The sequence below is a fragment of the Suncus etruscus genome, chromosome 2 (genome assembly GCF_024139225.1).
Source record: "Suncus etruscus isolate mSunEtr1 chromosome 2, mSunEtr1.pri.cur, whole genome shotgun sequence".
In the NCBI taxonomy this organism is placed as follows: Eukaryota; Metazoa; Chordata; class Mammalia; order Eulipotyphla; family Soricidae; genus Suncus; species Suncus etruscus.
Genome location: NC_064849.1, coordinates 132,030,258 through 132,045,496, shown reverse-complemented (window position 1 = coordinate 132,045,496; position 15,239 = coordinate 132,030,258). Strand labels below are relative to the sequence as shown.

General features: G+C 36.7%; 1 protein-coding gene across 1 annotated transcript in view; it reads left to right on the top strand.

The window, feature by feature from the left end:
* The window catches only part of CERT1 (ceramide transporter 1), a 101,190-nt gene extending 87,123 nt beyond the window's left edge, over window positions 1–14,067 (top strand). Inside the window, exons 13-18 of the mRNA XM_049768792.1 lie at window positions 454–586; window positions 1,789–1,859; window positions 3,955–4,083; window positions 6,134–6,263; window positions 8,140–8,276; window positions 10,984–14,067. Of these exons, the coding sequence (XP_049624749.1) occupies window positions 454–586; window positions 1,789–1,859; window positions 3,955–4,083; window positions 6,134–6,263; window positions 8,140–8,267 (591 nt within the window). The 3' untranslated portion in view covers window positions 8,268–8,276; window positions 10,984–14,067. The remainder of the gene's footprint in view (window positions 1–453; window positions 587–1,788; window positions 1,860–3,954; window positions 4,084–6,133; window positions 6,264–8,139; window positions 8,277–10,983) is intronic.
* Window positions 14,068–15,239: the final 1,172 nt, after the last annotated feature.

Sequence of the window (15,239 nt, the reverse complement as noted above, 5' to 3'; positions counted from 1 at the left end):
TGCATGGGGGACTATGTTAATGCCAGGAATCAAACTTGGGTTGGCCATGTGCATGGCAAGTATTCTACCTCTTGTACTATAAGTCTGGCCCCTCAATATTTTTAAACAATTCACATTAACTAATCATATGTATATTTTTTATGATTGAAATTTACTACAAATATTTAGTTTTTACTATTTTATGAGTTGTATTTATTTGACACTAATTTTTTATTTAGCAGAATAATTGTTTTATAAATAGATTTTTATAAATTCTGTAAGGCAACTAACTTATTTTGAAGGAGGGAATTTTTTATTTATTTTGGGATATTTTGCTTGTTTTTTTCTCTGAGGCACACCTCTTGGTTTGGTGTGTTTGGGGCTTACTCTTGGTTCTGCACTCAAAATTACTCAAGGTGAGACTCAGGGACAGCTAAATTTTTCTAAACAAATTTTAAAATATTTTCGCCTTAGGTCTATAGAAGAGAAGTGGAAGAAAATGGGATTGTTCTGGATCCTTTGAAAGCTACTCATGCAGTTAAAGGAGTTACAGGCCACGAGGTCTGCAATTACTTTTGGAATGTTGATGTTCGCAATGACTGGGAAAGTAAGCTGCCATTACTAATATGTCAATATTAATTATTTTTTGTATTCATAACGTGGTCTTTTTTTTTAAACTCTGACCTATAGTTCACAAAATCAGTATAGTTTAGCTTACATTTAAATCAGTATAAAGTCAATATAGTTTATCTTACATTTATTTGTTTTGGTTTTGGGTTCACACTCAGCTATTCTTTGGGGTTACTCCTTGCTCTGTGCTCAAAAATCACTCCTGACAGGGTTGAGGGACCATATACGGGATGCCAGGGATCAAACCCAGGTCCGTCCTGGGTCAGCAGTTTGCAAGGCAAACGCCTTACCGCTATGCTATCAGTTCAGCCTTAGTCGACCTTACATTTTTGTTTTGTTTTGTTTATTTCTTTCTTTTTTTTGACCTTACATTTAAATAAAACATTTTACTATGCAGAATATTTGTCTCTGATAGTCTTTAATCCAACACCTTAATGCTACAAAATAGGTAATAAAGTAAAATTCAGGTGTCATCTTCCATGAAACTGCTGTTATTTGTATAGAGTTATTTGCTCCTGGCAGGCTCGGGGGACCACATGGGATGCCAGGATTCGAACCACTGTCCTGCATGCAAAGCAAATGCCTTACCTCCATGCTATCTCCCCAGCCCTAAGATACTAAATTTATAAATACATATACTTCTGAGGGGCAGAAGCAATAGGGCAGCAGTTGGGAGTTTGCCTTGCATGTGGCTAACCCAGGACCGGCCTGGGTTCAATCTCCGGTGTCCCCGAGCCAGGATCAATTTCTGAACGCATAGCCAGGAGTAACCCTTGCATCAATAGGTGTGACCCAAAAACATATATATATATACACACACACACTTCTGAACATCATGTTTTACTTAATTTTGGGGGAATAAGGCGAGAAAGGGGGAAATGGTCATGCCCAGGAGTATTGTGGGACTACTCAGTTTGTAGGACCACATTATTATTGACTCAATCAGGGTTGGCTATCTGCAAGGGAAGTGCTTTAAACCCATACTAAACTCTCCAACCGAGCATCACATTTATTAATAGACAATTCAGTAATCTTTTTATAAATATATTTTATTCACCTGACAGTAACATTTTATTCAGCTTCCGTCACATTCTGAATAAAGTAAATATATATCATAATATATTAGAATAAATCATAATATTTTAGTGATATATTTGTTAATATATTTTTTTATTTCAGCAACTATAGAGAACTTCCATGTGGTGGAAACGTTAGCTGATAATGCAATCATCGTTCATCAGACTCACAAGGTAAAGATCGATTTGTGTCAGTTGAATTCTATGTAGTTCAAACTAAGACATAAATTCTCTGAAATAAAATTTGGTAGGAGACTGCATGCCACAAAGATCCATAGATCCATATTAAAAATTCTTGGATTGGGGCCAGAGCGGTGTTGCGGAACAGTAAGGCATCTGCCTTGCTGGTGCTAGTCTAAGATGGATTGCGGTTTGATCCCCTGCTGTCCCATATGGTCCCCCAAGTCAGGAGCGTTTTCTGAGCACATAGCCAGGAGTAACCCCTGAACATTACCAGGTGTGGCCAAAAACAAACAAACAAAATAAATTTCTTGGATAACCACATACTTGAAAGGCAGAACAACTCATTTAAAACAGAATAGGTATAGGAAAAAAACTAAAATATTTAAAAAGTGTTGGTTTTCTAATTATATGCTCTAAATTTAGAAAAGAAAATAATAAAATTAAGTATTTTCCTGACATTTCTAGTTTCTACATGAGATAAATTACAGTTACCATAATGAAAATGAATCCTTTTCCTAAGGAAGCAATGATAAGGAAAAAGGAAAAATATGTTATTGACCGTTGGACTAATGGATTAAAAAGATCTGACTGGAAGGGAAAACTGAGCATGACTGTTCATAGCAGAGCACACAGAAACATGGTCTTTATATTGGTTCTTTTTTTACTTTCTTTCTTTGTCTGCTTTTCTAGATATTTAAATTATAGAACTAATATTTCTCTTACCTTATTCTGCTCTTCTGAAAACTGCCAAATAATGTATTATATAAAGAATAATAAAAGGAAATAAATTTCTGGAGAAATCCACCAAGAGCAATATTGTATGTTATTGAAGAAACATAATGATTCAGTAGGTACTTCCTTTTTTCCTAACCAGTGGGCACTTTATTTTTTCTCTTTTTCAAATTATTTTTTAACTGAGCAGTATATTTGAACATATTTGAGGTTTTCTCTTATCTCTTGAGCTCAGCCTTGTCATTCGAGGCATCTTATCTTAAATGATGATGGGCTTCATGGCATATGGTAGCTGTTAAAGAAATCTGTAACATAGACTGGGGGTGTGGTTCACTGGTAGAGTGCTTGTATTGCGTATGTGAGGCCTTAGGCTCAATACCAGCATCATACATGGAAGAAAAAATAGGTAACAGTGATTCTGTTTTATATTAATATTTCAGATATCTAAGTAAACCTAAAACTTAGGAATTGTTAAAATACCAATTAGTTGCCCTGGAACTTGAAGATCAATATCTCAAAAAATTTAGAATTAGGGACTAGAAAAAGAGCACAGCAGTAGGGAGTTTGCCTTATAAACAGCCGACCCAGGGTGAACCTAGGTTCGATTCCCTGCATCCCATATGGTTCCTCAAGCCTGCCAGGAGCAATTTCTGAGCACAGTGCCAGGAGTAACCCCTGAGCGCCACAGGGTGTGACCCAAAAACAAAAATAAAAAAAAATTAAAACAAGAAGAATTTATTTATGAAGATAAAATAATCCTATTAGAAATATACTGGAAGCATTTTTATTTAGAGATTTATGAAAGGGAAGATTATATAAATTTTGTGAGGTGTATTTTCCCAAAACTAAAATGAAAATTAATTCAAAATAGGCATCTTCAGGCTGGAGTGGTAGCACAGTGGTGTAGGGCATTTGCCTTGCATGCGGCTGACCCAGGACATATGCAAGTTTGATACCCGGCATCCCATGCGGTCACCCCAGCCAGGAGCAATTTCTGAGCACAGCCAGGAATAACTCCTGAGTGCTGCAGGGTGTGGCCCCAAAAACCAACCCCCCCAAAAAAGGCATCTTCTATATAACAAAATTTATTCAAACATGTCTTAAAGAGTTAAAATGACAAGTTTACATTATTACCACAATTTTTTTAATAGTAGACTGCTTCTCCTCTTAAAGTTTACTCCTGCAAAGCCATCAGTCTATTTTTCATAATTCTTTGGTAGATATTCTCAGATGCTTTCCACTTAAAATGTTCATATTTTGGCCTCAACTTTTATTTATGTATATGTTTCACTAATAGTTCCTTATTATTTATGAAAAATAGTTTGTATTTCAAAATATTTTTACTTCTTCACAGAGAGTGTGGCCTGCTTCTCAGAGAGATGTATTATATCTTTCTGCCATTCGAAAGATACCAGCTAAGACTGAAAATGACCCTGAAACTTGGATAGTATGTAATTTTTCTGTGGATCATGATAGTGCTCCCGTAAGTACATTATATAAATGTCTCTATAATTGTCCCATGTATACCCAAATATGCGATGTGGTGCATAAGTGATAAATATATATAAAACATCACTGGTAAGGAGGGTGTTCTTTATATGTGTATATATGTGTGTGTGTGTGTGTGTGTGTGTGTGTGTGTGTGTGTGTGTGTGTGTGTGTGTGTATAAAGCTGAAACCCAACTACAAACATGGCTTGTAATCATGGTGTTTAAATAAAAATATGTGGGCCCGGAGAGATAGCACAGTGGCGTTTGCCTTGCAAGCAGCCGATCCAGGACCAAAGGTGGTTGGTTCGAATCCCGGTGTCCCATATGGTCCTCCGTGCCTGCCAGGAGCTATTTCTGAGCAGACAGCCAGGAGTAACCCCTGAGCATCACCAGGTGTGGCCCAAAAACCAAAATTAATTAATTAATTAATTAATTAATTAAAATAGTGGGGCCGGGAAGGTGGCGCTAGAGGTAAGGTGTCTGCCTTGCAAGCGCTAGCGTAGGACGGACCACGGTTCGATCCCCCGCCGTCCCATATGGTCCCCCCAAGCCAGGGGCGATTTCTGAGCGCATAGCCAGGAGTAACCTCTGAGCGTCAAACGGGTGTGGCCCAAACCCCCCCAAAAATAAATAAAAATAAATATATGTATAAAAAATAAATATAACACACAGATAACTTGATTTAATAAAACTTCTTAGATTTTATGTTGAGTGGCATCTTGAAACATTTTCAGCCGTGTGTCATCTGAGGCAGTAGTCACAGATGTAAACATCCCAGCGGGTCTATTTGCTTTTTGAGGTTAACTGAGACAGTGCTGACCCAAGTAGCCAATGTAGATTTCTTCCCATAGTTCCTTCTTAGGCCATAATCAGCTACAAACAGAATCTCTGCTTTTGACCTTCCTTTAGTTTTTATTTTGTTCATTAAAGGAGGAAAATCATTCCTGGTGTCCTTTCACTTTATTATGTCATTTACTGGTCAATTTTAGTTTACACAGTGAATTATTTTTTTTTAATTTTTTATTTTTAATTATGAGAACATAGATGCAAAGAAAGAGGACAAGGTAAAGTTACAGTGGAAGGACAATCACCCATAACATAATTCTCAGAAGAAGTCCCCTTGCTGATATCTTAACTTTGAACTTTAAGCCAAAGAACATTAAGACAAACAAAATAGAATCCATGTACAATTACTTTGTCCCTCAAGTCCCCAGATTGTAACACATTATAATATTTCTTAACAGCACACAAGGCAATCTAAAGCCATAAAACTTATGTAACTCCTTAAACATTAGAGGCATAGTATTTTTACATTTCCATGTACATGCATATTAGCTTAAGTTAACCTCAAATTTTAAGTGGGTTTTTTTTTAAGGATTAGAGTCAAAGGAGCACAGTAAAAACGGTGTTAGAGTGGCCATTGTTGTTTGCATAGGCCCACCAAAATATGAGAGGCATGGAAAGGAATAACCTTGGCCTAAATACAAAGAGACCCTACCCCTGAAGTTTCCTGGCATAAGACCAACTCTAGGTACACAGTGAATTATTAGCCTGATAGAAATCACTGTGTTTCCCGGCATATAAGACGACTTTTGAAACAAAAATCAGCCAAAAATCGGGGGTCGTATATTCCGAAAAATATTTCGATATGCCACTAAATGAAAATTGTCTGGATATTGCCACGAAACAAATTTTCCGACTCAATCCTGCATCAATCATTGCAAGTCTGTCGGACCACCTCTCTAACTCAGCCAATCCAAGCAGGTTTTTTTATGCATGCAAATTATATAATGTTCAGTACCCAATCTACACTGTAAAAAAAATCCTGCTCAGATTGACCAGAGTCAGAGAGAAAATCTATTACAGTAAAACCTTTGAGCCTTTGTTTGTTGTGATTGGCTCACTGTGGTACATAACAGGTGCAGCACAGGAACGTTCTGTCTTATACAGTGAATATAAAATTAGGGGGCTGTCTTATACGCTGGAAAATACGGTACAAAAATACTGAGCTTCTCTACTGATGATTTTGTTTTCTTTTTGTAGCTAAACAATCGATGTGTTCGTGCCAAAATAAACATTGCTATGATTTGTCAAACCTTGGTAAGCCCACCAGAGGGAAACCAGGAGATCAGCAGGGACAACATTCTTTGCAAGATTACATATGTAGCTAATGGTATGTATATCATTACTTGTTTTTTACTACTAGTGATGAGGTTATTACTATCTGTATTTAAACACCTTGATTACAAATATGATTGTAGTTGGGTTTCTGTCATGTAAAGAATACCCCTCTTCACCAGTGCAACATTCCCATCACCAATGTCTCAAATCTCCCTCCTCCCCACCCCCACCTATACTCTAGACAGGCTTTCTGCTTCCCTCATTCATTCACATTGTTATGATAGTTCTCAAGGAGTTATTTTTCTGACTGCACTCATCACTCTTTGTGATGAGCTTCAGTTCATGAGCTGGACCTTCCAGCCCTCCTCTCTTTTCTCACTGAGAATTATTGCAAAATGTCTTTCATTTTTCTTAAAACCGTAGATGAGTGAGTCTATTTTGCATCTCTCTCTATCTTTCCCTCTGGCTCTTTTCACTCAGCATAATAGATGTGCATCCATGTATAGGAAAATTTCATGACTTCATCACTCCTGACATTGTGTATTTATACTACAGTTTCTTTAGCCATTTATTTGTTGAAGGGCATCTTGGTTGTTTCCAGAGTCTGGCTATTGTAAATAGTGCTACAATGAATATACACACACCACCGCGCACGCGTTCACACACACACACACACACACACACACCTTAATATGAAGGGCATCTTGGTTGTTTCCAGAGTCTGGCATGCACACACACACACACACACACACACACACACACACACACACACAAATAGTGCTATTGTAATAGTGCTGCAATGAATATACACACACCACCGCACGCGCACACACAAATAGTGCTGCAATGAATATACACACACCACTACACACACACACACACACACACACACACACACACACACACACCTTAATATATTCTCATCTGTTTATCTCTGCTTCCACTTGTTTGGAGAGTGCAGTTTCCTCCTTGAAGATGCCTTTAGTCTAATGTCACGGAGGGTTTTACCTAGATGTTGTTCTGTATACCTTATGGTTTTAGATCTGATATCAAGGTCTTTAATCCATTTGGATTTACCTTTGTACATGGTGTTAGCTGGGGGTCTGAGTTCGCTTTTTTGCAAGTGGCTAACCAGTTGTGCTATCACCACTTGTTGAAGAGGCTTTCCTTGCTCCATTTAGGTTTTCTTGCTCCTTTATCAAAAATTAGGTGCTTGTATGCCTAGGGAACATTCTCGTGACTTCTCAAGCCTATTCCACTGATCTGAGGTCTGTCTTTATTCCAATACCATGCTGTTTTGATAACTGTTGCTTTGTAGTACAGTTTAAAGTTGGGTAAAGTGATGCCTCCCATATTCTTTCCCCAATGATTGCTTTAGCTATTTGAGGGTGTTTATTGTTCCAAATGAATTTTAAAAGTGCTTGATCCACTTCTTTGAAGAATGTCATGGGTATCTTTAGAGGGATCGCATTAAATCTGTACAATGCTTTGAGAAGTATTGCCATTTTAATGATGTTAATCCACTGCTGGACATCTGTGTTTTTCATTTCCTTTGTTATTTTACTACACCTATACTAATTGCAGAATCCCTTTAATCATGTATTTGAAGATACAGATCTATAACTTAATATATTTAAAGACCTTTGTGCCTAAGGATATATGCTGTATGATTGTATTTTATGAGTAAATCTGCCTCAAGTAATCTAAAATATTGCAGTATTAGCATTCACTTGTTTTAAGAACCAAGAACATTTTAAAAGGGAAGGTCTTATTTGTTACCTGTTCTTATTTGGTAGATAATTAAGGAATTAATGACTTTATAGAAGTAATGTTTTAAAATAGAAACATTCTTTAAAACAAAATGAGGCTCAAATGTGTATTGGGAAATTCTATCTTAACAGCTTTTAATTTTCTGTTATGTATCGCAGTAAACCCTGGAGGATGGGCACCAGCTTCAGTGTTGCGGGCAGTGGCAAAGCGAGAGTACCCAAAGTTTCTAAAACGTTTTACTTCTTACGTACAAGAGAAAACTGCAGGAAAACCAATTATATTCTAGTATTAACAGGTACTGGAAACTTACTCTTTTCTCTATTGACATTTTTTTGAGTCATAACTTTAGTTATTTACCTAGTTGTTGAAGGTTGCTTTGCATTTGTGATGTTTCCAATAAAGTATTTTAACTTTATGAAAGTATATAGTCATAGTTACAAACTGTATTTTTCCCTTTTCAGAAAGTACAGTTATATTTTGTGTAAATTCTTCCTGATTGTATGTGTTTATATAGTGGTATTGAAATACAGTTTTGAAATATTTATTGAAGAGCATGTTGTTTAATGGTAGAGCACATGCCTTGAATGTTTGAGGCATGATCCTTATCGCTGCAAAAAATAAGCTTATTCTATACTTACTGTTTTTCAGCTTCTTTTTTTCTATTTGGCACTATATGAATAAACATATAAAAACCTAATTCTTCTGACTCAGGAATGTTGCAGACTCTATTAAGAAGATATTGTTAGGGGTCGGAGCGGTGCAGTGATAGGGCATTTGCCTTGCATGCAACTGACCTAGGACAGATCACGGTGCAATTCCCTGGTGTCCCATATGGTCCCCCAAGCCAGGAGCGATTTCTTAGTGTGGAACAGGACCCCTGAGCATCACCAGGTGTGGCCCAAAAACCAAAAAATAAATAAATAAATAAATAAATAAATAAATAAATAAATAAAGACATTGTTTTTTTTTGTTTGTTTTGGTTTTGGTTTTGGTTTTGGTTTTGGGCTACACCCAGCGTTGCTCAGGGGTTACTCCTGGCTGTCTGCTCAGAAATAGCTCCTGGCAGGCACGGGGGACCATATGGGACACTGGGATTCAAACCAACCATCTTTGGTCCTTGATCAGCTGCTTGCAAGGCAAACGCCCTGTGCTATCTCTCGGGGCCCAAAAAGACATTGTTAGTGTTGTCCCAGGCATTAACTGTCCAAACATCAATCCCATCCCATCTTGCTCTTCCCTTCACGAGTATCCCCAATTTTCCACGCACCACCATGCAGACACAAATTAATTTCATATTGCTTGCTAAAACACAAAGTCAATGGAATTATCAAAGCTTAGATCAACGTGGGTGAATTTGAAATGATTGTTCGATCTGCATGATGTTACTAAAGTCTAAAACTTTACAGGATGTGGTTGATGCTAGTTGAGCCTCTGTGTTACTGTTTAGGCTCACTGAACTTGGAAGATTACTTTGTCATAAGATTTCCTGTGATATTACTGGGCTTACACCACTATGAAATAAATTGAGGTGTTGTGCAGTCCAGACAAATTCGGTGGCTTGGAAGTTTGACAAGGTTAAATTGTGGAGCTAGGTTGTTTCTGTTGTGTAAGGGGAGGCATTGGGATGCTGTCATTTATGCAGATAGGGAACCTGCTGCCTCCTTTCTGAAAATGAACCACAGAGGTATAAAGATGAATCATCTATGAAGTATAAGCCGTCATTATTTTCTTTGAGAATTTTTTTTGTATTTTTGGTTTTACACTCAGGATTTTTGGGCTTGAGGGACCACATGGGGTGTCAGGGATTGAACCTAGGTTGTCCCTGTGCAAGGCAAAAATCCTATCTACTATTATTCCACCACTTATGTGCTCATAATTGTTCTGTGCTCTCTCTCTCTCTCTCTCTTTTTTTTCATTTGTTTTGGGGCCACACACAGGTGTGCTCAGGGTGACTCCTGCTTTTGGCTCTACACTCAGAAATCACTTCTGACAGGCTTGGGGACCATATGGGATGCTAGGAATCAATACTGAGTTGGCTGCAATGCAAATCAAACACCTTACCCACTGTGCTGTTGCTCTAGCCCTCACACATAATTCTTAATTGATACTTAAGTAGAAATACCTGTCTGTGGAGTAAAAACTTAGAGTTTGTATTTCCTGTTTATTTACCAGTAGCACATTGTACTTTTACATTTTTTCCTAACTTTGAAAAGATTTCTTAGGGGCCGGAGAGATAGCACAGAGGTAAGACATTTGCCTTTGACACAGAAGGATGGTGGTTCGAATCCTGGCATCCCATACGGTCCCTGAGCCTGCCAGGAGCGATTTCTGAGCGCAGAGCCAGGAGTAACCCCTGAGCGCTGCCGGGTGTGACCCAAAAACCAAAAAAAAAAAAAAAAAAAAAGATTTCCTGGAGGTGGAGTGATAGCACAGCAGTGGGGCATTTGTCTTGCACATGGCCAATCCAGGACACACCCTGCTTCTATTCTCAGTATTCCACTTAGACCCCTGAATGCCACTGGATGTGGCCCAGAAGCATAAATAAATAAATAAATAAATAAATAAATAAATAAATAAATAAATAAATAGTTTTTTTTAAAAAATGAAGAGATTTTGTATCTCTTCTGTTCTTAGTGATGTTTATGGTTCTAAATATGTGTATGGTTAATAATTTGTCTTGTTTTTGTTTATTTTGGTGTCACACTTAAGAGATGCTCAAGGCTAAAACCTTGAGCTTTATGCTAAGGAATCACTCATAACAGGTTCCAGGGATTGGGGTGTCAGGGATTGAACCTGGTTCAGTTTCATGCAAGGCAAATGCCCTATAATCTATATTATTGCCCTGGCCCCAGTTTTGCATTATTAAAAGTGGAAATTTACTAGATGCTACTTTTCAATAGAGATTCTGAATTCAGAGGACAGGAGGAATCTGTTCTAGTAGTTTTATAACTGCTGGCAAAAATGTATTTGCTGAATTTTTTTTGTCATTTCCTTTAATGCAGTGACTGAAGCAAGGCTGTGTGACATTCCATGTTGGAGGAAAAACTAAAAAGAAAAAGTGAATGCTCTGAGCTGGAACATAGGATCTACAGCCTTGTCTACGGCCCAGCACCTTGGTCTTGTGTACAAAAGTGAAGAAATACTGCAATAGCAAAGCTGAACATTTTAACACTAGCTGTCTCCTGCTAGATCTCCTAACTCAGCATATAATTGTATAAATACATGTACAATTACATGTATATGGCTATATTTTTATTTGCTTCTTCCTAGAAGAGAAAAAAAATCAACTTTGAATCACAACTAGGAATTGATGCTTTAATTTTTGGAAATTTTTCCAGAATTTTTAATTTACTATAGTCTGGCCTAAGATCCTGTATTATTACCAGATTTTGTGCGCAAAAGAAAGCTACAGAAGTTGAAGGGACCTGTGGCTTGCACTTTCTGTGCACCAGATATCTGGATGGGAATCTTTTTTTGAGGCCTGCAGTCAAATATGTGTCCAGAATTTTTTGACTTTTTTGCTTTGTATAATCATAGAATTCATTGCTGCTGGTTTATATAATGATTCATGTTGCTGTGTAGTATCTCATAACTGAGGGCTGTCTAATAATATGTTTATTGCCTTTTCTATAGTCTTACTCCCATGAAGAGCCTTGGTTCTGATGGAGAAAGAATTAAGAGCTTTATCCCCCTCCCCAGATACCTATATATTTTTATTGTATTTTTTAGTTGTGACTATGTATTACAGACTTTTTTTCAGTGTGTTACAAACACAATTTGAGTCCCTAAATTGATTCTGCCAGTGTCCAAACATAAACATCTATAAAAAAATCTTTGAGTATAATTTTCTGATAAAGTGGTTAGGATACAATGAGCTCATATTATTCCTCGAAGTTGTAGGAGGAAGTTGTTATTACTTGTTTAAATAGACTGGTTGGCTTTGAAATTTGAATCAATATTTTTAATATTCAGTGGAACTATGTTTGTAACTTCTAAGCTCATTTTTTAAAATAATGTTGCAAGATAGTCATAGAAAATATGAGCAATGCTCCTGTTTGCCTGATTAGAATCGTCAGCAGAGTTACTAGTAAAGGATTCCATATGATTCAAACTGAAATTCTTCCGTTGACTGTTTGTAACTTATATGTAAAATATCTATTTTTAGTTTTAGGCCTCTGAAAAACATTGAAGCATGGAGTTGAGGCAAGGAATGCTACTCATTGAAGTAAAAATGACTGCCCACTTCAGAATCTTCATTGTCCTTATCCACAGATGTGCTTACACAAATCAGAGGCATTTTGTAGGTGCTTTGCTGATTTACTCATCCTTGTAGAAACACAGAAATCAAACCCATTTGTAAAGTAGAAAGTTCAAGAAAGATGTGGAATACGCCTGTAAATATATATATTTCACACATGGTAATGGTTTCTTAATGAAAAATGCAAGATGATAATTTAATGATGGGATTAGTATGACACTTAATATGCACAATCCTGGAAGTGATTTCTTGCATCAAATGTAGTGGTATTTATTCTGTACAGAGAGAAAGTACATATAAAACATGCTTACATGCACGCAGATTTCATGCTTCATAAATCTTTTCTATTTTTTAATTTACCTTTCTCTAAAGATGTGCATGGAATATGCCTTATTATAGAAAAATGCTGTTCATAATTTGACTGCGTGGAAAAGTGCCTATATGGTGGTAATGCTACTAAGGCAAATAAAACAAATTATATCAGTTTACTACATCACCAGTTAACATTTTATATTGTGATGTTTAAAAAAAGTTTATACCTCAAATGTGTATTTTATTTTACAATCAGCTGTGGAGTTGGGATGGGATTGTGGGAGGGTTGGGGGAAGAAAGGGTTTATTCATCATACTGCTGATGGGAAGCTTATAGAAAATCTTATATGCCCACTATTATAAATGTTTCCCTGTTTGCCATTTCTGGTAACTATCATGAACACAGGACAAGCAACCTTTCATAACTAAATTGAATAACTTATTTTACAAAGGTTTGAAATGTTTACAAAGCAGTATCTAAATCTAATTACCATTAGTTGCATTTGCACTAAATGTTGATATACTTTTGCAAAATATTCTGTAAATAAAATGATTACACTAAAAATATTTGTATTAAAAAGTGGAAAGATACATTTTACCTTTCAATAATTACACTGGTACTTCACTAGAGTTAATACTGTCCAACCAGGTTTTGAAATAAGTTGGGGAATATGAAGCGTTTAAGAGATCAAAATTTTGACTATTCACACGCTCTAGGATTATTTTCATATGGCTGATTCCTACACACTGAATATACATAATGTTTTCTCATTCACAAGTATTTCCTACTTCTCTTCCCTAAGCCCTGCTCCCCCCAAAGAAAGTATCCATTTATTTTTAAACTCTTTTCTATAACTAATTTTAAGAGTAAGTCAGTTACTCTTTTGTGACTGAAACTTGAGAAACATTGGTGATGGGGGCTTTTTTTCCCTGAGTGCCCACCGTACAGGACAAGAGACCATAGTGTTTCACTTGAAACTTCAGACTCGTTATTTTCTAATGAAGGTAATAAAGGCATCGCTTCATTGGGATTGCCACCAGGGCAGCCAGGCCAAGGAGGAGCGGATAATTCTTTTTTGTGAGAGAAATGTAGAAACAGTAAGGAAAAGAGAAATGGATTTCCCATTTGTTCATTTTCATCAGCTAATGTGTGCACCTATACAACACCAGTAGCAGTTGCTGTTGAGAATTTTTAGTTGGGCTGAGCTGGTTCTCTTGTGAATTTGTGCTGGTTATGGTTTTCAGTTCTTTGTTCATTGACACACTTTCCTCCAGTATTTAGTCCTAATTGTACAGACATTGTATTTGGATTATTGTCATTGTTTATCTACAAACTCAAAACATAATCATTTTAAAGTACCTTGGGAGTGTGTAGAGTATATTCTATAATAGATTTATAATCCTAATAATGTTTTTTTTTAAATCATAAAGTTGGATCTTCCATGTTACAATCACAAAATAAAAACCAGTATATTTAAAAGTGGAAAAGTATTAAAATTATTATGGACAAAAAAAAATGGGTGCTTGTTTTCTTTAATCCTAAATACTACCTTACATAATTCTTTGAATAGTTAAAAAATAGTGGTTAAAATTTCATAAAGATCATTGTTTCTCAAACTATAGAATTGTAGGCAAGTTAAAGATCAAGGAAATAGTTGCAGTCTAACCTAGCCATTTGTCAGCTTTGGAGTACATCTGGAAGTTTCCAGGTGTTACTCCTGGTGATGTTCAAGTACCATGAGGTACCAGGGGTGGAATGTAGGCCTCTTGTAAAAACTCCAATCCCAGGCAATCTAAATTTGCACTTAACTAAAACAATGGAATCTAGATCAAATACATCATAGATAGGGCCGGAGAGATAGCAAGGAGGTAGGGTGTTTGCTTTCCATGCAGAAGGATGGTGGTTCGAATCCCATATAGTCCCCCGAGCCTGCCAGGAGCAATTTCTGAGCGCAGAGCCAGGAGTAACTAACCCCTGAGCGCTTCCGGGTGTGAACCAAAAAAAAAAATATATAGATGACTAAAAGTAATATTTTGACTTTCATATGGATATATCTATACATGAGTTTATGTAGTGGTTTATGATATAAAATGAATTTTAGTTTGGTATTTGTACAATGAAAGCATAATACTAACATGTACTTAAAATGCCATAGCATGTGCAGCTGTAAACTATCTCATTTAATAGGTTCAGCCCCAGTTGTTAAACTCATGTGTTTATTCCATAGAACAAACCATGTGGTCAGAAATGAAAAATTACGTTATTAGGCCCACTGCATATTTCTCTCATAGTGATTAAACCATCCAAACAGGGGCCGGAGTGATATTACATCAGGTAAGGTACTGGCCTTGCACATGTTGACTGGAGTTCAATTCTCAACACACCATGTGGTGTCCCCTCACCCCAGCATCTTTGGGTGTGGTCCCTAAACCAAAAGTAGATACCTCCAAACAGTGCAATCATTAAGCCAAGCCAATTATGGGATGAAGGCTAAAAAGAAAAATCTGGAGTTTAATTTACTTGCAAGTCATATGGTACACCAGTGTTTTCACACTGATGTTATTTTCATTGTGAATTTTGCCTTGGATTCAACTTTGGAACAGAACCAGCAAATAAGGTGTTCTGTTTAATTCGAATTGAGTTTTTATAGCACCTTTTGACATTTTAATATTATCTTGCTATTTGGGC